Raw genomic sequence first — 22,153 nt, 5'->3', positions numbered from 1 at the left:
ATGAACCAATAAAAGGCGCATAGTACCTAGAGGTCGCGACAGACACCATCGAAGTGCGCCACTTTCACGACTCTAAACTTTTCAACACCCGATGAATCGAACGATAACTAGCTAGCTGTTCCTTCTCCTTAATTTTATAAGTGCAGTTTTAACATTTACTAACTTAACATAGCGCAAGATATTGTTTTTTTTATATATAGGTAACTAATAACTATTTACCTAAGTTTCAACGATATTAGTTACCAGCACCTTTAATGTAGTTGTTAAGTAGGTACTTAGAATATTTTTTTAAAATAAACTAACCCGCCTCCCAATGGTCAGAACTGGGCAAAATTTGAATTGGACCAACCAGAAGGCGCTGGCATTCAAATAAATTAAAAAACGCAAGCATAATTAAAATATCTATTGTTCATAAGTATGTAGGTATTTAAACGATAAATATCTCACTATCTAAGGCTCTTAACCCCTAGATAGGTTCTCTTATAATAGTATTTTTTATTATTTTTGTCTGTCTATCTGTCTGTTTATTCCGGCTAACCTTCCGCTCTGGAAAGGCTGGATCGTTTTTGACGGGAATTTCACAGACAGATTGCCGATTTAATAAGACTACTTATTATTCTGGTATTAAAAAATCTCATTTATGCGGGTAATAGACTAGAGAAGATAATTTTTGAAACAAAAAAAAATCGCAGTCGGATGAAACCCATTAGAAAAGGAGGAGAATATGATGAAAATAAAAGGAAAAATAAATTACGGTCAATCCGAGTTCGGGAAGTGGGAGGGGGGAGCTTTTAAGAGAAAAAAATGGTTTCTCTCGATTTCCGACAAAACTACAAGTCCTACGGAAAAAAGTTCAATGGCAAAGTTGTAGATAATAAAAAGATCTACAACTCTTGTATTCACAATTTTTTCACATAACCTCAAAATTTAGGTGAAAAATTCAAAAAACCAAGTTTTTGGTTTTTTATTTTTATCTACTTCAAAATTTATTGTTTTTCTACGAAATTTGGTGAAAACTTTCTTTATTATGATCCAAATACACTGTAATTTATTTTATTGAAAATATTTATTTTTTCGCCTTATTTTGAATTAATACCAAAAAAACAACCTAATTTTCAATCGAAAAGTCACCTTTAATTCACCTTTAATTTATATGTATAACTAACGGTCCACCCCTGTTTCGCCCGTGGTAGGTACATGTTTACAGTTTCTCTCCATAAGAACCATCCTTCACTTCAAGGAATACCTATTATAAATAAAAAATTAACGAAATCGGTTCAGCCGTTCTCGAGATTTGCGCTTATTGCGCTATTTGCGCTCATCAACACATTTGGTGATTCCTTTTTATTCTATAAATAAATATATGACACCATATTATTCACTAACGAATAGCAAAATGCCGCCAAACGTCAAGCGCAGCCAGATTATAACGTCTATTTGGCCTTTCGGCATGATTAAAAAGAAGAAAGAAAGAATGAAGAGAAAGAGATTAGAAGTAGCTACTAATTATAAGCGGGAACTTTAAGGGCAATTATTTTACAAATTATAAACAGTTTTTGTGAGGATTGCAAAATGATCCCCACGCGCCCACTGATATTTTCGGTGAGGCGCGTCTAATCTAGGGTTAAGTGACCTTAGTTGCCGGTAAAGGTACCATCTAAGGTTTATGTGTTGAACGACACATTGTGTTATGCTAAATTTGCTGTGCGTCATGACATCTGCAGAAGGCCGATTTGCTTACAAACAGTCTCATTATAACCTCAGCCAGTATTCTCAATTGTACGGCAGAACTCCCACGTTTATAAAGTCGGAAACAACATACACAAACGCATAAAGCGCATCAGCTATTGTTGTATCATACAGTGCTTCAGAGTAGACCTAAACTAATGTGAGTAAATTAATTAATAACTGTAAGGAATTTGATCCAGAAAAGTTTAATTTATTTTTTTAAATTCAATTTTTTTTTCAAATTCAAGTCAATATTTGAAAATTAAAATAATAAATATCAATTTGTATCGATTTTAATTTAAAAAGAAAAACAAATAATAGACATAAAATGTGTCTTAAGCGTAGAAATTTAATAAAAATTCCGATATTACAATAAGAAAAAAAAATATACCGGCCGAATTGAGAACCTCCTCCTTTTTTGAAGTCAAAAAATATCAAAATGTAAAATAAAGTAAAATTTACAAAGGTACTTTATCAAAGTCACTGTCCTAAATAAATAGGCAAAGAGGTAATATGTACTACTGTTTTAACTTTTAATCGACGAGCAGGTATTTCAATCAATCAATTTGCTCCATTTAACTATATATGTATTACAATTAACATTGTGAAGACAAGAATTGCTATGTAACTTGATTCATTGGGGGTCAAACAAATAAGCCTCACCTTCACGAAGTAATTACGAGCTTTAGGGTGCACTCACACACATCAGTCACCGTCACGGCACGTCACCGGACAGGATTAAAAAAAAATATGTATCAATAGTTCTAGTATGACTCTGTTCCCACACGACAGTCGCCGGCACGAAATCTATCAGTGACGTCACCGGTCAGGCACGTCAAATAATCTTTCCATACATGTATCATACTTTTATCCCCACTCACCCGGTGCCGTCACGTCTCAGTTCAGTCAGCGTCGTGCTACCGTCAATAATTGCTACATGTTCTCTAGCGTGACACACGTCTAATCACTGACTAACCTGATGTATGTGTTCAATGATTCAGTCAAACCGGCGACGTGACTGACGGACAACATGACGGTGACTGGTGTTTGTGGATACGCTAAAGGGTGCACTCACACACATCAGTCACCGTCAAGTCACCGATGACTGATCGGTGACGGTTCGTGTACGTATCCACAAACACCAGTCACCGTCATGTTGTCCGTCAGTCACGTCGCCGGTTTGACTGAATCATTGAACACATACATCAGGTTAGTCAGTGATTAGACGTGTGTCACGCTAGAGAACATGTAGCAATTGACGGTAGCACGACGCTGACTGAACTGAGACGTGACGGCACCGGGTGAGTGGGGATAAAAGTATGATACATGTATGGAAAGATTATTTGACGTGCCTGACCGGTGACGTCACTGATAGATTTCGTGCCGGCGACTGTCGTGTGGGAACAGAGTCATACTAGAACTATTGATACATATTTTTTTTTAATCCTGTCCGGTGACGTGCCGTGACGGTGACTGATGTGTGTGAGTGCACCCTTAATTTGGAATGTTAGTTATTTCATTATTCGACGCATACCTATAGGCTATTAGTAACTAATAAGAACATTAAAAACAAAAAATTCCCCAAGAACGAGTTTAAAATAAAAATACATACAAAATCACAATTGTTATTTTTTCACATTTTATATTTTTTTAGATAATATAATATCATTACTAGAATATATTTAGATATTGAATTTTTTGTAAGATGTCAAAAAAAATTGATCGAGACGTTCGTTTACTTGCTGTAAACCTTGCTGTAACAAAAACAAAGCATTCTTTTTTTTAAGTATAATATGTACGGTCTATTAAGTATTATGTTTATGTAGACCGTATTTAAATAAGACTGTAATATGAATGCACATTCAACACTAAACACACGTCACTTTTTAAGTGAAACTTCATTGGGAGGGGTAAAAAGTAAAATTTCAAGGTCGCGTCGTGGTAATACCGCCACGTCATAGAGTAAGGCGACGATTTTGTTTTCTGTAAATCTTGCCAAAGAAGTTTCACTTATGACACGTGTGGCGTTTGCTCGGCACATACGCTCTTGGTCTGGCGAATAGGAATTGGTCTGGCTTATTGGAGATAATTAATGTCTATGCCAAATAACTATAAATACCTAATTGCTGTGTGTTTATGTGTGTGTGGTCTATGGCTTTATGGTTTTATTGTGTAATGTATAGTCCGAGAAAATTAGTAAAATTATCGGAAAATAAATTGTGTAGTTTTAAAAATCGCTAGTTATTCCTTGACATGTCTAGATGATCATATCGTGTGTTGGTGTTCTGTGTTTTGTTGACTTAACAAAATAATCTATCTAGGTATTTTGAATTTCAAAACTTACAGATGGCGGTTAGGAACAAATTTTATCAATGCCAAGTTTTGTTGTACACATTGGTTGTAGCCTGCAAATGCGCATCAATACCTGCTGATACAAAAGCGTCAAAAATACAGGACCTAACGAATCTAGATTTGAACACAGCGAGTAGTTCCTGTGAGTACCTTATTCTCTAGTCTATTTTTATTAATTATATAAAAAGTACGTGTCACCAGTGACGTCACTATCTGTCCGCGACGGACTCCAAAACTACTGAACCGATTTAAAACTTGATTTTTACCCCGGGTGCAGTTTTTTTTAATTACTACTAATTGTTAATTTATAAAGAATGGAAAAAATTCGATCACGAGGCGGGACTCGAACCCGCATCCTTTCGCGCCATTCCGGGGCGGATGCCTGACCGATTCAGCCACTCGTGACCCACCAGAGCAATCGAATTTATTCTACTCTTTCAGTTTTATGTAATTTATTATCAATACTACTACTAATTGACTTCGAATATCTGTTAGCTCCTTCCTCAAACCATTCTTACATATTATTATCTGTTGACTGGATTGAGTAAGTATGCAATAGATGGCGCTATTTAATAAATAATTAGAAGTTAGAACCGCCTTTTAGGTGTTTGAAAAACTAAAGACATGTCTTTTCTTATATATTATTCTTATATAGGATATTCTTTTTAGACTCGCGCCAATATTACGACTGGGCTGGAAGCAATCCAGGTGGTTATGATTACACTATTTCTGGGAATGGTATATTGGATACTGGATATGCTTATGATTCTAAAGCTGCAGGAGGCTACAATCCTGTGAGAGAAAGCGCTTATCCGTATGGAGCCAATAATCCAAGTTATATTGGACAGGATTACGAGTATCAAAGAGGCGATAATTACGGGGGATATTCTAATAATATTGGGGGCTTTGGAGGGTATGGCGGAAATGGCGGAAATGGTGGCTTAAATTCCTATTACGGTTATAATAACCCTTATTACAATGAGGCCAATCATCTCGGTTACGGATATTATAATAAAAAGCTCGGTTTCGGAAATATTTACAGCAGTGGTGTAACACCAAATCTGGTGACTGGTTACAGAGGCTACTCTAGACGTTAATTCTTGTAATATGAACCAAACTTGGAAAATAAAAGCAATAAATGGAGTACAATCTTATATTAGTTAATATATTGTTGTTAATTATTCGAAAATTTATGTGTTGCGTGTTAATGAAATAATATTGTTTTGCCAAAGAAATCATTGAATAAAAATTAATGTTATTTATTGTAATATTGTAATAATATATTTTATTCAATGTATTTTTCGTTATTTTCTTTGTTACTAACTTTCCGCCAGTGGCTTCGCCCGTGTAGTCTCAGAATACCCCGCTCCCGTTCCCATGGGATTTCCGGAATAAAACCTATTCTATGTCCTTCCTCAGGTCTCAAGCTATCTCTGTACCAAAAAACCGTACTCTAAATCATAAGATTATATTACTAGCTGCGTTCCGCGGTTGCAGCCGCGTGGCTCGGCTTCTGTTGGTCTTAGCGTGATGATATATGTATATCCTTCCTCGATAAATGAGCTATGTAACACCGAAAGAATTTTTCAAATCGGACCAGTCATTCTTGTATTATCAAAATCCTTTCAATGGTTTTCCCGTTAAAGAGAAACAAACATACATACTTACATAATGTACATACATACATAATGTACTTAGATACATTCTCACAAACTTTCAGGATTATTATATTATAGTAAGAATAAATTAACAGCCGCTCATCAAATGTTAAAATCGCTTCAGATATTCTTGAGTCAAAATCATAATTAGTGTTTTTAGATTTATACCTAAGTTGTGTAATTTGGATTTTCATCCAATATATCTGTGGTATTTGGTACGTACCACTTAAGTGCAAAATGGTGATTTTTGGGTATGAGCGTTTGAAAGTTTTCACGGTTGCTACCCTGTTGCTACAGATCGGAATAAACACTTGAGTAAAACAAATTTATGATATTTAAATGTCTATTATGTTCAAGTTTTGAACACTTACAAAAAAAATAAAAAAAATGTTCTAGTTCAAGAGTAATTGTTACTTAACATGTTTGTACCAAAAGAAAAAAATGTGAAAATGATGTGAAAATGTCTAAAACGTGTGTACTTAAGTGGATTAGAGCATATTTATTTGTACTCTTAATTAGTATTTATTCCTATTTTTACATTAATGGAAAGGATTTTTCTTTTTTTTTTCGACGGAGACATAATCAGACATTAAAAAACAAATATTATGGGGAAACGTCTTCAATAGTAAATAGATTTAACCATATATAAAAACAAAAACGAATAGGAGTGTGATTTGCCACAAATAAGTACCTACTCATAAAAAAGCCAGGAAATATTGTGATTTTCGTGCAATATGCAATTCTCTGATACTCTCTCTACAAAGTAAAATCCTAAAAGTAGTGTGTGTTTGTGTGTGTGGTTCAGAAGTCACGGTAGTTCGCTTGCCTGCCGTGCTAGATGCTGCGGGATCGATCCCATCAACCGACATGTACCAATGTGTCTTTTTCGGATGCATAAGTAGATTCTCTAATAACCAGAGATACATCTTCTATAACAAGAAAACATCATCATTTCTAATAACAGGAAAACATCGTGATGGCAACCGGGATTTTGGTCTGAAATCACCAACCAGCAGTGAGCAAGCGTGGTGATTACTGCTCATGTCTTCTCCTTGTGAGAAGATGTCTTTACCCTGCAAATAGTTACGAGCTGGATCAAGTCAAATAAAATTTGTTTGTAAAACGTACCACTACCTACAACATTCATTCATAGTCGTCATCACTGTCACTGAAAGTCATAAGATTGTTTCGGGTCGGACCATGAGACAATGATTTGAAATAATCATCATAAATTGGATCACTTATTGGCAGGAGATCTAAGATATCTTTGAATTTCAGAGCATCGATATTGATAGGCTCATTAGAGGCCAATAGCAAAGCCACTTCGGAGACTTCTATCGTTTCTCAGTTCTCTTAAACCAGAAATACAGAAACTCCTCATTTTCACTCAAAGAGTATTTAAAATCTACGTCATTAGACTTTTCATACATCAACCAGAAAATACAGTTCTAACCAAATGTAGTTTCGTCTGTTGCAGTATTTCTTTTGATAAAATGAGTAGGTAGTCAATAGTTTCGAAAATGGAAAGAAGTCAGATTCATTCATTAATTTTACATCATGGCAATTGCTGGTCATTTTCATTTATCTCGAGGAACGGAGATGGTGCTGTTTCTTTTTTGAATGAATCTTTCAATATCTGCTTAACAGGCAAGATATTATACCGTTTTTGACCTGAAAAACACTGAATATAAAATAAGCTACTCTACTTCTTCTGCCAAACGGTTAATAAAATGCCATAAGCATGATGCGATTTCATCCGCACCTCTTTAAAGCTATTCCTTCATACATAACATAATGGAATGTTCGTCTAATAGTAACTTTGCGGATTTTTAAATTAAAAGTCCAAAGTTTCTTTTATAAAAGGCTACAGATGCAGTTAAATTTGGAATCTGTAAACAAACAGCTTTTATCTTTTAGTTTCATAGTGAAATGTTGCCTTACGCTCCGATTTTTCTAAATCTATTCTAATCTGACATGAAAGAATGAATTTGAAGAGACAAAGAATCAAACCTTGTGCATGTAGGTATCGTTATTTGGCTTTTTAAACGTTTACCAATCTTTAAATCGATTTAAAGATTGGTAAACGTTTCTGAACACACAAAGTCTAAGAGATCTTGCATCACATGCATGTTTCTTTATAGATAATAGGCTTGAGACCTAATGTCTGAAGATTTAAATTATGTGCCAAATAACGTTATATTTAAGTAAGGGAGAAGACCTGTTAAGTTCACAAATAATTTTATTTGATTTGGTACAAATAAGTTAAGTGATGATAATAATTATTCAAGTTTGGTCTAATTATGTTAAGTGCTCTTACGTTGCAAATGGCCGTTCGTTGATTGAGTATTCGTTTTACAAGTCTATGTTAAGTTATATTAATATATTTGTATCAAATAAAAATATTTTTTTTTGTACTTAAGGGGTTTTGATACAACCTATTTAAGGTATTTCTACTATCAATAGGCTTATGTGACATAGACCAAACGAAAGAGGACGTTTTTATCAGTATAGATGGCCAAAAAACAAAAAATGGCCATTTTTGCACTTACGAGGTATATACCAAACACCACAGATATACTTGTACTAGTTTAAATTAGGGAATGATCTGTAAAAAGTTATATAACAGAAGAAGCATTTCTATTTTGCAAACTTTATTACTAACGAAGAAATAGTCATACTTAAAAATTACATGTTTCCATTTTCTTGTTGACAGTGTAAATCAATATTACGTCTACACTTGTGAGGTGGGTACAAACATTTAAAATATAATTCATACCTTTTCTATGAAATGGATCATACAAATTCATAAATTGTTTGTACGCAACATACATAAGTAAGTATAAATACTCAAAATATTTAAATTTGGATAAAACTTAATTTAGTCGGATCCGGAAACACTAGTTTGTTTCTTCATAGACTTAAGAGCTCTTTCGCGAAGCTTTTTTTCCAAATCCTCATTGTTGACTTTTCCCTCATCTTCCTCTTCCGCCTCCTCACTTTCAGAAGAATCGTCCTTCTTTTTTGATGCCTTTTTATGTTTCTTATGCTTCTTATGTTTCTTTGAATGCTTCTTGTGCTTTTTAGCCCTCTTAGATTTTTTGGGCTCATCACTTTCAGAGTCAGAATCTGACTCGGATACTTTCTTCCTCGCTTTTTTCTTAGCCACTTGATCACTGTCTGATGATGAATCTTCCTTTTCACGTTTCTTACCCTTCTTTTCAGAGTCATCGCGAGATTTTGATTTTATCTCCTCGGTTTGCTTCGGTTTTCCAGATTTATCATCCCGTCGCGATTTTGACACTTCAGGGGAAATTGCTTTGGAAGCATCAGCTTTTTTACGCCGTACATCTTTTTCTGATGATGATTCATGCTTATTCTTCTTTCTGTTCGACTTTTCATCACTCTCCGAACTATCATCGTTTGAGTCGTCTGAGTTTTCAGGTTTCTTAGACTTGCTCTGCTTAATATCACCTTTGTCAGATTTAGATCTTTCCATGCTTAAATCTTTACGTTTCTTTCCTTTTTTATCACTATCCGATTCTTCTGGAATGTTCTTTTGTTTGGATTTAGAGCTCTTATGTTTCACCTCTTCTTCAGAACTAGAATCAGAACTCGAAGAACGAGCCCTCTTTTTGCGAGACTTCTTTGCCAACTTTTTCTTGGAAGTCTTCTTGCTTTTCTTTTTCCTATCATCTTCTGAATCGCTGGACGAAGAATCGTCAGAGTCACTATCACTAGAAGAAGTTTCTTTTTTGGATTTTTTAGACCTTTTTGACGTGCCTTTTTCTTTACGCTTAAGTTTGGCTTTACCTTTCGACTTAGGTACCTCTTCACTACTTTCGCTTTCAGACTCAGATTGCTTTGCTTTCCGTTTCGGTTTCTTAATTTCTTCGACTTCTTGCTTTCTGGATTCTTGTTGTTCCTGTTCTTTTTCTGACGCCTCATCAGCGGATCTATCTGATTTCTTAGATGTTTTATGTCTCCTAACGAAAGGAGACGGAGTACGACTGAGGCTCCTCGAATACTCTCTCAACGTAGGTATAGGAATAAAGTCGTCTTCATCAGACAAGTGAGTAGATTTTACCACAATGTCTTCCTGAGAGGCAGATTTATCATTAGCAACTGACGACTCTCGACTTGAACTAGATACTTGAACCTTTACTTCTTCCTGAGGTAAAGAAACCCGCTCTATTGACTTGGGGCGAAGTTTGTCTAGATTTTCTGCAACAAAACAAAAAAAAATGGTAAGTAAAACCTTAATATTCGAAAATATATGTTATGAATCTAAACAGTCCTAAACAGCTTACCTTTACGCGGAATAGAAACAGATTTCTCTAATCGCTCTTTAATGAGGTCGCTAGATCTCCTGTCACGGGACTTCCTATCCCTTGACCTTCTGTCCTTAGTGCGATCCCTTGATCTCCTATCCCTGTTTTTTAATAAAAAAAATAGTTGTTGCATTAAATATATCTGAAATCAATCAATGTATTTTGTAACAAATAACTCATAGGTTTTAACTTAATTTTTACGACCATTTTAAGGAGGACAATGTCGATAATATTTTGACAATGAAAAATTCTCTGAGTTGCGCTCCGCCGTATCTGCACCGGCTGCCTTGACCACATGCACACCAGCAAAATCGGTGAAATTAGTGAAAGTGAAATCAGTAAAATTCACTTTTGGTTTAAAGAAAAAACTTTTGATACTAACGCCGTTAGTACACCTACGCATTCGCGTGCGGCAGCGAATCTCTGCGAAACTACTGCGTAGCGAAATATCTGCGGAACGTTAGTACACAGCAATGTTTTCGCAATGCGTCTGTGTAATGGCCATTTCGCAGTTCCTTGCGAAACAATACTGACAAGGACGCAACTATTTCATCTATCTATGTGCTAGAGACATATCATATGCGAAATCCTGTCACACTACTGACAGATTTTTCGTTGTTTCGCTGCCGCACGCGAATGCGTCGGTGTACTAAAGGCGTTAATCACAGATCACAGAAACTAAAGGGAGATATGGTTAGGGGGCGGGGCCGGTGTCGCAGCAATATGCCCAAAAAAAGAACAAGCTGTAGTGGTGCTGTATACGTACGTCACTTACAATCTAGTGTGCGAACGAATAGTCGCTCTCATATTTTTGTGTGACGACACGCACACAACGCGAAGTATTGTTTTGATATTGTTTACTGCAGTTGTGTGCGTAAATTTGTAATGAGACACGGTTTCGTACTCAGCGCAAGCGATTGGCATCTCTCTAGATCTCTATGGCGTTAATGTTACATCACCTGGACCGATCCCTGGAGCGTCTGTCCCTCGAGCGCCTGTCCCGGGAGCGCCTGTCGCGGGACCGGCGCCCGGAGCGGCGCAGCGAGCGCGAGCGGCGGCGCGACCGAGAGCGGCGGCGCGACCTGACAACGTGCACACATTCAATAACCAAAGTTTTTTAACGTGATAACGTTTTTAAAATCGTTTTAGTCGGGTGACATGTTCAGAAACTTGTATCACACCAAAACCTCACGAGCGCGATCGCAGGTATGACGAGAGAGAGACGGACCGATCTCCCGTCTCATCTCGAGCGCTGCCACCAATAAGACGTTATCACGTAAACATCTCGATCGTAAACCTACTTAACATAACAGATCAAATAATCTGCTGTTCGTTGTTTATTCACCTAGCTACAAGGCGAGATTTTAGTAGCCTGTTTATAACCTAGCATATCCCGTTTTCTTAGTGGAGTCGAGTTTTCATTATTAGTACAGAATTATTAATTATAGTACCAAAAATCTTATAAAATACTAAGTATGGCTTTGTGTCTCCAAGAGCTTACGACCTTTAGACGAAGGACAAAACATTTACTAGTACATATTGAAATTTGTTGAGGAAGCCAATTTGTAAAACAATAGTAGACAAATAATATGCTTTTACAACTGAATGGATACAATTATTTTTCTGATGACGTGAATTTCATCTTAAATCTTAATCTTGTCTCTTATTGGTCATTCTAACTGATGGATAAGCTAAACGGAAAATATGTAAATATAAAAAAAATATGTAGAAGTTGTCAATTGGGTTAAAAAAATTAATTTTCAACAAACATTTGCCACCTCAATATAAATTCCATTGACTGGTTGATGATTTTGTGATCAATGAAAATATAAATTTTTAAAGAATAGAAAAAATTATTCCAAGTTATGAGTATATTTTTTTTTCTTAATGATTTATGGAAAATATGAATAAAGCATTTTTGCAAGAATATTATAAATAGATAAAATATAGGTACAGACTACATATATACGATGCGGATGCGTCGAAAATGGGTGTAAAGAATGCGAACAAAAAGTACTTGAATGATGTGAAAGGAAAGATAAAAAAAAGAAGGAAATAATTATTATTACCTGTCTCTAGAACGTCGTCGAGAGCGTGAACAGGACCTTCTACGTCTTTCAAGCGATCGTCGACGTTCGCGTGACCTGAATCCGTTTTACGTTATCTCATCTACTATTTTTTTTTTAATTTATAACAATATTCGAGAGGTCCAAATGAAAATAATACATTATGAACGAGAAAATAAAAATTGAAAAAGCTATTAATATTAAATGGATATAACTTTAACAATACTGAATTTGAATACTTTAATTGAATATCAAAAACATAACTGGTGCTCACACACAACAATTATAATGGCAAGATTCTTATTACTTCATCCAGTTGACCACTAATAAAGCATGAGCACCAGTATCTCAAGAGAAATGTGCACTAGTAATAAAAAATGTGTGCGTGTACTAGTGTACACAAGTAAGAAGTGAAACTTCTTTATAACCTTATTTTTCAAAAAATAATTTACTATATGCAACTTTACAGAAATACGTCAATCACGCGTGGTAGGGATAAAAACAAGATGGCGCGTAACGGAAAATGGTACACTAAATTTTTTTCCAACCCCGATAAAGAAGTTTCACTTCAATAAGTAGGAATAATTACTATAATAAGTATTGAAAGAGAAAAAAAAAGACAAAAACCTTTCTCTCCTCTCTCGCTCCCTCCGCCTGCGTTCCCTCTCTCTCTCCCTCTCCCTCTCCCGTTCCCGCTCGCGGTCTCGCTCGCGCCGCTCGATGGATCGCCTGCGGCTGCTGCGGTGACGAGACTTACTCCTGCAAAAATTAAGTTTATGTGAAAATTATACATTTATATTGTACTAGCTTTCCGCCCGCGGCTTCGCCCGCGCAGTCAAAGAAAAACCCGCATAGTTTCCGTTCCCGTAGGATTTCCGGGATTGCGTCATTTTCCCGGGTTAAAAAGTAGACTATCTTTCTCGGGTATCAAAATATCTCCATACCAAATTTCATGAAAATTGGTTCAGTAGTTTAGGCGTGATTGAGTAACAGACAGACAGACAGAGTTACTTTCGCATTTATAATATTAGTATGGATTAAATAAATAAACAAATAAATATTTCAGGACAATTTAAACACACAGCACGATCTGATCCCATACTAAGCTTTCCCTTGTGTTATGGAAACCAGATTGCTGATAAACATACATAAATAATTTAAAATAAATACTTATATAGATAATTAACACCCAGACACAGAGCAAACATCTATGTTCATCACACAAATATGTGCCCCGGATGGGAATCGAACCCACAACCTCTGGCTTGGAAGGCAGGTTCACTACCAACCCAGCCAACCGGTCAGTATTGATGGTAATGTTTCTTTAATTTTATTTTTTATAAGAAAAAACTAATTTACGTTTTATTACTACACTTTTCTGGTCTCAAAATAGGTAGGTATGTGAAACTAACCATACAACTCATTTATTTATGCTTGAACTATGGATATTTTTTTTTTCCCAACTTTTCTTTAATTTTTATGTTCTGATAGGCTCAATATACAGTTAGTGAATTAAATTCAAAGTTATCCCTAAATTAAAAAATGGTTGTCTGTAATGTCCTTTACTGACGATAGTTGAACGTGACGACATCTGATTGGGCTTCTTTGTCGCTCGTTCCGCGCTCTCGCTTGCACTTCAAGCCTTACATGGAACGCCTCAGAGCGAGGTAACGCCACATGAGTCATGTTTTTTCGTGCGTGCAGCCAGCTCTATCGAATTATAAGACGTTGTCACGTCAAAAGATTTAACAAAATTTACCTTTCTCTACGAGAGCTACGCCGCGGACTGACACTGGTAGAAGAGTCTCTGTTGGAACGATAGTGACGCTTCTTGTGTGACGCTGGCTTCTTAATACTTCCCCCTGGATAATTATAAAATTTGTTCATCATACTTGTGTAACTAGTGAATATTGAACAACGCTAAATCGTATATTTATATAGCATGGTCGCGAACTACGAAGAATTTCGTACATCGACCTTGCCCTTACATAACTTATGTTAATTCTATGAAACTCTTGGTATTTCGCGATTATACTTAAGTAACGCTGACCCAAAAAATGTTAATGATGTTTAAAGATAAATTAAATAAATAAAATACTCACGTGAAGACGCCGACGATGAACGTCGTTCGCTGTCTGAACGATGCTTCTTCTCAGCTGGCTTTTCTTCATTCTCCTTTTCAGTTACGGACCTACAATAAAATGAACTATTGAGCACACTTCTGTTTTAACGTGATAACGTTTTTAAAATCGTTTTAGTCGGGTGACATGTTCAGAAACTTGTGTCACACCAAAACCTCACGAGCGCGATCGCAGGTATAACGAGAGAGAGACGGACCGATCTCCCGTCTCATCTCGAGCGCTGCCACCAATAAGACGTTATCACGTAAACATCTCGATCGTAAACCTACTTTACAAACAACCAATTTTTTTTAAATGTAATCTTGAACAATCAACGAACACTTGTCTATGTTTGCTGCCATTACGGCGATTATGGGCCCTTTTCACAATGGGCAGCGTTGGCCCAACAAATGCTCATCAATGTTGCTTCCATTACAGGGATTATGAATAAACATCTACAATGGCGGCCGACCATAGACATTTAGGCTCTACACAATCGTGATTGCCTCTACTCGCCCAACGCTGCCCATAGTGAAGAGGGCCCATTAGATACATATCTTAATCTTAATCTTAATACTATTATAAAGGCGAAAGTTTGTAAGTATGGATGTATGGATGTATGGATGTTTGTTACTCTTTCACGTAAAAACTACTGAACCGATTACAATGAAATTTAGCACACATATAGATGGTAGCTTAGATTAACACATAGGATAGGTTTTATCCCGGAAATCCCACGGAAACGGGAACTATGCGGGTTTTTCTTTGAAAACGCGGGCGAAGCCGCGGGCGGAAAGCTAGTTTCCTAATCAACTTACTGAGCTGGCGATGCAGATCTTGACTTAGCGGGCTCTTTCTTCTCTTCGACATCTTGAATCTCCGCGACTGGCTCCTCCTTCGACGACTCGTCGAGATGGTTGTTCTGCTCCACGTGATTCTCTACTTTAACTTCCGCTTCCTCTTGCTTCTCTGGCGATTTTCCGTTTTCTAATCGAAATAATAAAGAGCACTGTTACAAAGCCACTTAGAGCTAGCGCGCACGAGCAACTTTGTCTCCGCAACTATTTTGTCTCTCCCATCAATTTGTATGGGGAGTTGCGTCGCTACGTGCGCGCACTTTCATACTAGCCCATGGGTGGAGAGACATAATAGTTGCGGAGACAAAGTTGCTCGTGCGCGCTAGCTCTTAGGTGTTCATCAATATTGCTACCGTTTTATATTTTAATAATTAAAAAATCTTAAAAATTAAGATTCGCCAGGTGAAAGACGCGGGTTCGAATCCTCGTGACAATTTTTTTCTATTCTTTAAAAAATTCTCATTTATAAAGCATGCAAAATGCTATAAAACTAAATATCAATGTATGCATTTTTACATTACTATTTATTATTTTTATATTTTGTTGGAAAATTAAAATAAATCAGTTACATAAATTATTGGCAGGGAAAGCGTGATAGCACACATTCTTCATTAATACTGTTCATATATTATTATTCATGTGAATAGACTTGTCTAAATTATACAACACATTGTTGTCCTCAATTGACCTTAATTGTTGTTATATTATTACTACCCATACAACATAGTAATTTTTTAGCATGAAAATTTATATCATCAAAGTATCCTGCCAAGTCTATGCAAATTTTATCAATTATGAATGAACATGAATGTATGATTAACAAGTTATTAAAGTGAAACTTTTATTACATCGTCTCAAACTTTTTGGTCTGTGTAGCGCATTGGTTAGGGAGCCAGGTGCAAATTGGGTTCATTATTTCCTCTCAAGAGATAATTCGTCAGAAGCATCAGAGTATAGTATTTTAAAGCCTCGTGAACGTCAGCTGGCGCTCGGTTGGGGGGGTGAGCGGTTGTAGCCTCCCACGCACGTAGGAAAGAAAAATACATTCATTCATTTCCTCTCAGCTAAAAATTTGTCAAATTGTAGCTAACCCAATATCTCAACGAAAAAAAATAATCAGCTGGTTACAACGTGGTGTATTATACGTCAGCTGGTGTCTCGAACATGAAAAAAGAACAATTATTTTCCGTGATTTCCTCTCAAACAAAAATTTACCTGATGATAGCTTATATGTAACTGTGGATAAATATATAAGTCAGCTGGCTGTATTTTGGTGGAAAAACCGTCAGCTGATACTTTGAAAGTTATTACATAGGGGTTAGACAGAAGCATCTATTGCCAATTTATATGCATCAGCTGACTAGGTTTTCCTCAACTTATTGCTAGCTGATTTTTTATCCGACTTCAAAAAAAAGGAGGAGGTTATCATTTCGGCCGGTATGTTTTTTTTTATGTATGTTCACCGATTACTCCGAGGTTTCTGAAACGATTGACGTGATTCTTTTTTTTTTTGTTTGATGCGGAATGGTGTCGAATTGGTCCCATAAAAATTCGGATTCGGATTTATTCGGATAGGCCCAGTAGTTTTTATTTTATGAGCATTTTTGTCTAATCTCGATGACTTAATTGAAATGAAGCAAGTAAAGTTGATTCACTTCCTGGTAACCGATTGAGCTGAAATTTTGTATACGTATGTAAATTGGATAGCGATGAAACATTATCATGATATAGAGCTGATTTGATGATGGAATCGGAAGGTGGCCATAGGAACTCGGTAATATATTGACTCAACTTTAGGTATCGAGTTTGGGCTCGTTGGATTCGTGTTGAAAAATATGTACACTAAAAAGTATTAAATAAAAATAACTACGTTAATCATTGATCTTTTTTAGACGATTAAATCCGTACATATGGCAAACAAACTCTTCATTTAACATTTATTAACATTTACGAGAAATTATTTCAATCTGACTTTATGTTGACGTCCTGTAAAACTTACATCGTTGGTATATAACGACTCTGATAATGAATCGGAAAGAGAGGAAAGTGACTCAAGCCAGAGCGAAAACGAATAAATCATATTGGTCTCATTATCATTTTTTATCAAGTTTATATAATAAATATTATTTATCGAGTAACTAGTTCATTTATTGCTAATTGATTATTTAATTATTTAAATATATAAAATTATTTGATTACATACTTATTCGTTTCAAAAATATTGATACTGAATGTTTATTTCAACTTAACTCTTATATTGAAGCGCAATGTCGAATAATTAAAGATACGTCATTTCCTCTCAGATGAAAATTTGTGAGCTGATTGTTAATATACTGATGCGATAAATAAAAAAAATCAGCTAGCAATAAGTTGAGGAAAACCTAGTCAGCTGATGCATATAAATTGGCAATAGATGCTTCTGTCTAACTCCTATGTAATAACTTTCAAAGTATCAGCTGACGGTTTTTCCACCAAGATACAGCCAGCTGACTTATATATTTATCCACAGTTACATATAAGCTATCATCAGGTAAATTTTTGTTTGAGAGGAAATCACGGAAAATAATTGTTCTTTTTTCATGTTCGAGACACCAGCTGACGTACAATACACCACGTTGTAACCAGCTGATTATTTTTTTTCGTTGAGATATTGGGTTAGCTACAATTTGACAAATTTTTAGCTGAGAGGAAATGACTGAATATATTTTTTTTTCCTACGTGCGTGGGAGGCTACAGCCGCTCATCCCCCCAACCGAGCTCCAGCTGACGTTCACGAGGCTTCATAATACTATACTTTGATGCATTTTACAAATTACCGCTTGAGAGGAACTTGGTCATAAAATCTGCTGCTGGCTCCCGGACCAATGTCGCGTGACGGTCGGCTGCCGAGTATATAATAAAGCAGTGTTTGGAACCGTTCAAACAGTTCCACTTTTACCGTGGTTTCATAAAACCACACAACATTTTTACCTTTTGGTTCTGGTAGTTTAATTTCATCGACATGAGTCGTCTTCGGCTGACTGCGGTCACGTGACCTGCGCCGGCCTCGACGGGGGCTGCCACCGCTGCGATACCTTATGAAAGAAAATAACATTTTTACTTTGCTATTTAATTTAAATAAAATAAATGTACTGCCTGTTCGTTTGTTTAAAATACAAATTTGACTTCAACTGTTTTTTAATTAAACCTAAACAAAAATGTGTGCAAAAGAATTATTTTATCAAATATAGGCAGATTTGGACACTCAATATTATAGCTTCAGTCAATTTCTTTCATTTATATTCTTGTGCCACATTAATTATGTAAATGGTTGTTATCGGCAGCAACCAAAAAAGAAACATCCTACTACTATTATAAAGGCGAAAGTTTGTAAGTATGGATGTATGGATGTTTGTTACTCTTTCACGTAAAAACTACTGAATGGATTTGAATGAAACTTTACCACAATATAGCTTATACATCAGAATAACACAGGATAAGTTTTATCCCGGAAATCCCACGGGAACGGGAACTATGCGGGATTTTTTTTGAAAACGCGAGCGAAGCCGCGGGCAGAAACCTAGTAGTTCATAATTGCAAGCACTCACTTCCTGTCATTGGATCGATCTCGCGACCGAGACCTGGAGCGGCGCCGGTCGCGCGACCGCCGCGAGCGCGAGCGAGACCGCGAGCGACGCCTGTCCCTGTCTTTCTCCTTGTCCTTTTGCTGCTCTTCCTGTAACACCATGTTTCATAAATCGATATTTATAAAGTTAACTCTGTTATTAATAATTTTCAACTTCAAGGAATAACATTCAAACCACTCAATACTAACCATCCTCTTTTTGATTTCTTCTTTCTTCTGCTGAGTGAACGATTCGGGTATACCATTTTCACTGGCCTGGGCGCTCAGCAGCAACTCCCACAATTCCCCCATAAACAGCCTCGCATTCTTCCCATTGAGAAATCCCGTTAAATTGATCTGCATCTTCTTGGGGCAAGGAAACTGGGGTGAGGAGACAGATCGGGAAAGAAAAAAAGACATCATTAATGATACACACACTCAAACAATCAAACATTCCTAACGGTTCTCCTTTACAGCCTCTTTCAAGATATCATTGTATTGTATGTATATTTGTTTTAACATTTTTTTTATTTCAGGAAGACGATCAGAGCGCATTGTCATTGGATTGTTGTTTAAAAGCAAATATAAAATGACTCGGGTAGGGAAGCTTGAAACATTATATACGTCATTATAATCGTTGTTTGTGATGATGAGATGGCTTCAGCAGCGAAGGGAAGACAGCATGAAGACGCCGCGAAGTGAACTCCAAAGGCGATGTCACGAACGCTGCTCGAAGACCGGAACGCAGGACTGCATCGAAGCACGCAGACTGCTTACGCTTCTTTCTTCTTTTCTTCGAATCTGTAAGGGTTTTGCGAACACAACCACATTATGCTGACCGCAAAGCCTAACTGGGACACTTCCATACCACGAGTCATGTCTTTCTCTGAAGGCCTTGTTCTTATACATATTAGACTTGTTCCTTGTGAGGCGAACATTTATGTCGGATAAATAATTAACTGAGTTAGCATTAAGTACTAAATTTCCCCGTAAATACCGATTGGAAATGCTAATGGCCTCCGCAAGGACGAAGAGGCGCGCGGCGGCAGCGGGCGGCGTTGGCTGCTGGCTGGCGGCGGCACGCTAACCGGCGACCATAAAAATAGCCATACGCAATCAATATATACAATTGAATAAATACTTCAATTGCAGTTTCTTTTAATTCACAGCTCTTCTAGCCCATTATAAAAAATAAAAATTTTTCAAAGAAACTGCAATGATTACATACATGACTTCTCGATAGAAAATATAAATACATAAAATAAGTCACCTTTTCCTCCAATTGATTGTTGACATATTCAATGACGACATCATCTTCCATCTTCAGTATTTCAGTGATCCTCTGAGTGATCCATGGCTTCAAAACATCCAGCTTCACCTTGGACATGTCCACCTATATAGATTATAAAACAAAATATGGATTTAAAAAATTCACATAGTATAGATATGTTAGTTTAAAGATCTATATATTTATTATCTCTTATAATTTAATATTTGAAAGATCTTTTATTACCTGCTGGGTCAAACAGTCACCAAACTTCATTTGCTTCATTAGCTTCTTCTCCTTGTCGCTGAAGCGAGTGTCCTGCTCAGTACTAGTTCCCTATAGTAAATAAAATGTGATTGATAACATAATATATCCAATGTAACATTGATAGAATGTTTTAAAATAGAACTAGAAGGATTACTTCAACAATACTGGTATTCTTGGACCGATAGACAAGGGTCATAACTGAATGAACTCCCAAAGAAAAAGAGGAAGACAAAAAAAGTTGATCAGATGAGCAGAGTTGTGGGGCCACTCTGACAACGAACGGTGACTGAACATGAATGAACGGTGAACATGAACGGTGACTGCATATGTTTGGCTTAAAATATTAAATAGTACTTATTATATGGGACATTGGGAGTTACCTTAGATCTACCATTTCATTAATCCACTAGTTTCTATATTAAATGGCCCTACTAATATTTCTGCTATGCCTCTTCATATTAAAGGTCTAATGTAGATCGAAAACATTAATACCAAATTTTTTATAAAAATATTCACCGTTAATTAAACTGTGCTGTTAAGAAGCTATGGTGAAAAGGCAAATTTAACAATTTGTCTGCAACATCTTTTTCACTTCATTCATTACGCATCTACATCTCTTCAGATTCAGCTACAGTTTAATCAATTATAGTTAATAGCTCCAAAGCAACGACTCAACCAACCATCAAAGAACATGTATGTACTAAACTCTGCTCAAAAATAAATGTTGACTAGGCACCTACATAACGTACTTATATTATTTAAATTTCTCTTAATTAACTGTATCATAAGAAATATGCAGCAAGAAGCTCAGTCTAAATGGTGTTGAGAGGTTATGATTATAATTTGATTTTATTTAATACCCATGCTTGATACCAAAGTGATTATGAATAAAGGCTTACCGTATACATCATCATTTTCGCGAAACTTTATAATTATCAAACAAAAATCAATACAATTAAAGGCGGCTCGGTGTAGTGGAGTTCCCAAGTCTGACGCCTACTTATAAACTCTTTAGAGCTTCGTATATTCATGCAAATCTTTATATAAAAAGACACATTTTTAATATATCATGTTTATGATAAAAAGATACACTTTGAACATGTAATTATCACTCTTAGTTATAAACTTTTTCAGATAAACCAATGTGACTAACCGCCATATTCAATATAACACAAGATGGCCGCTTCCAATATCCGACTCCGAGTGCTGTGCCGTCAAGTGGTAGCTGACAGCTCTCAGCAGCCAGTTCGCAAAATCACTAACACATAGGTAGATTATTGAATGCTTCGTTGATTCTATCCAGGTAGAGTTATTGCAAACACAGAGTAGTAGGACATGATTCCTGATTGAACTATAATTGCGCGCCGAAGGGCCGAAGTGCCTCGCACAATTGATTAATGCTGCGCGCGTTTATGCCTTGTGGATAAACTGATGCCGGACGCCGGTTCCTTGGAATTCCAAAACGAGAGCACATGTACAATATTATATATTTCAATTAAAAGATCTCGGCAGACTACTGAGTACCTACTGACTGACTTTGAACTTTCCACAGAACTTTCATATTGATTGATAATTCAAATTGTCAATATGTACACCACAGATGTCTGGTACACCAAGAAGCTTAGAACATGGAAATATGACCTTGAATAACGTCAGTTATGTTTTTGTCTCTTTCTGTGGGGTGACCATGCTGGTTTGTAAATTGAGGATTTTTCGAAATAGAAAAAACTAAAAATCATGGTCTATAAATAATAACGACATATATTTTTAACAGTATCACTATCACTACATAGTATAAAACAAAGTCGCTTTCTCTGTCCCTATTTCCCTATGTCCCTTTGTATGCTTAAATCTTTCAAACTACGCAACGGATTTCAATGCTTTTTTTTAATAGATAGAGTGATTT

At 36.2% G+C, this 22,153-nt stretch overlaps 2 protein-coding genes across 5 annotated transcripts; one reads left to right on the top strand and one right to left on the bottom strand.

Annotated features, from left to right (window-relative positions):
• Window positions 1–1,752: 1,752 nt before the first annotated feature.
• On the top strand, window positions 1,753–5,424 carry LOC149904583 (uncharacterized). The gene is made up of 3 exons (XM_090107281.1): window positions 1,753–1,888; window positions 4,075–4,222; window positions 4,750–5,424. Exons 2-3 carry the CDS (start codon window positions 4,075–4,077, stop codon window positions 5,175–5,177), a joined length of 576 nt encoding a protein of 191 aa, XP_089963407.1. The 5' UTR covers window positions 1,753–1,888; the 3' UTR covers window positions 5,178–5,424.
• A 2,948-nt stretch (window positions 5,425–8,372) lies between these two features.
• On the bottom strand, window positions 8,373–21,766 carry Srrm1 (Serine-arginine repetitive matrix 1). 4 transcript variants are annotated; one of them, XM_090107428.1, is made up of 14 exons: window positions 21,147–21,766; window positions 20,227–20,316; window positions 19,984–20,106; window positions 18,924–19,094; window positions 18,697–18,824; window positions 18,080–18,183; window positions 15,071–15,239; window positions 14,235–14,323; window positions 13,892–13,994; window positions 12,760–12,891; window positions 12,136–12,210; window positions 11,026–11,148; window positions 10,046–10,167; window positions 8,373–9,959 (listed from the first exon to the last, which is right to left on the bottom strand). In XM_090107428.1, the coding sequence occupies exons 1-14, from the start codon at window positions 21,159–21,161 to the stop codon at window positions 8,617–8,619; spliced, it is 2,787 nt and encodes a 928-aa protein (XP_089963554.1). In that variant the 5' UTR covers window positions 21,162–21,766; the 3' UTR covers window positions 8,373–8,616. The 4 variants fall into 4 exon arrangements, with proteins under 4 accessions (XP_089963554.1, XP_089963555.1, XP_089963556.1 ...); XM_090107429.1 differs by having other exon boundaries at window positions 21,401–21,766; XM_090107430.1 differs by lacking the exon at window positions 12,136–12,210.
• Between the last annotated feature and the right edge of the window lie 387 nt (window positions 21,767–22,153).

Source organism: Colias eurytheme, chromosome 11, assembly GCF_061535395.1.
Source record: "Colias eurytheme isolate Ceu_HAF_F1 chromosome 11, ilColEury1 Martin Lab GWU primary, whole genome shotgun sequence".
NCBI lineage: Eukaryota > Metazoa > Arthropoda > Insecta > Lepidoptera > Pieridae > Colias > Colias eurytheme.
This window is presented reverse-complemented; position numbering and strand designations above follow the sequence as displayed.

Coding starts and splice junctions, on each gene's coding strand:
- Srrm1 (XM_090107428.1), bottom strand. Junction 18,184..18,696: donor GATCGATCCAATGACAGGAA/GTGAGTGCTTGC, acceptor TTCTTTCATAAG/GTATCGCAGCGGTGGCAGCC. Junction 9,960..10,045: donor TGTTTCTATTCCGCGTAAAG/GTAAGCTGTTTA, acceptor GTTTTGTTGCAG/AAAATCTAGACAAACTTCGC.
- LOC149904583 (XM_090107281.1), top strand. CDS start 4,075: ATGGCGGTTAGGAACAAATTTTATCAATGCCAAGTTTTGTTGTACACA. Junction 4,223..4,749: donor GAACACAGCGAGTAGTTCCT/GTGAGTACCTTA, acceptor TATTCTTTTTAG/ACTCGCGCCAATATTACGAC.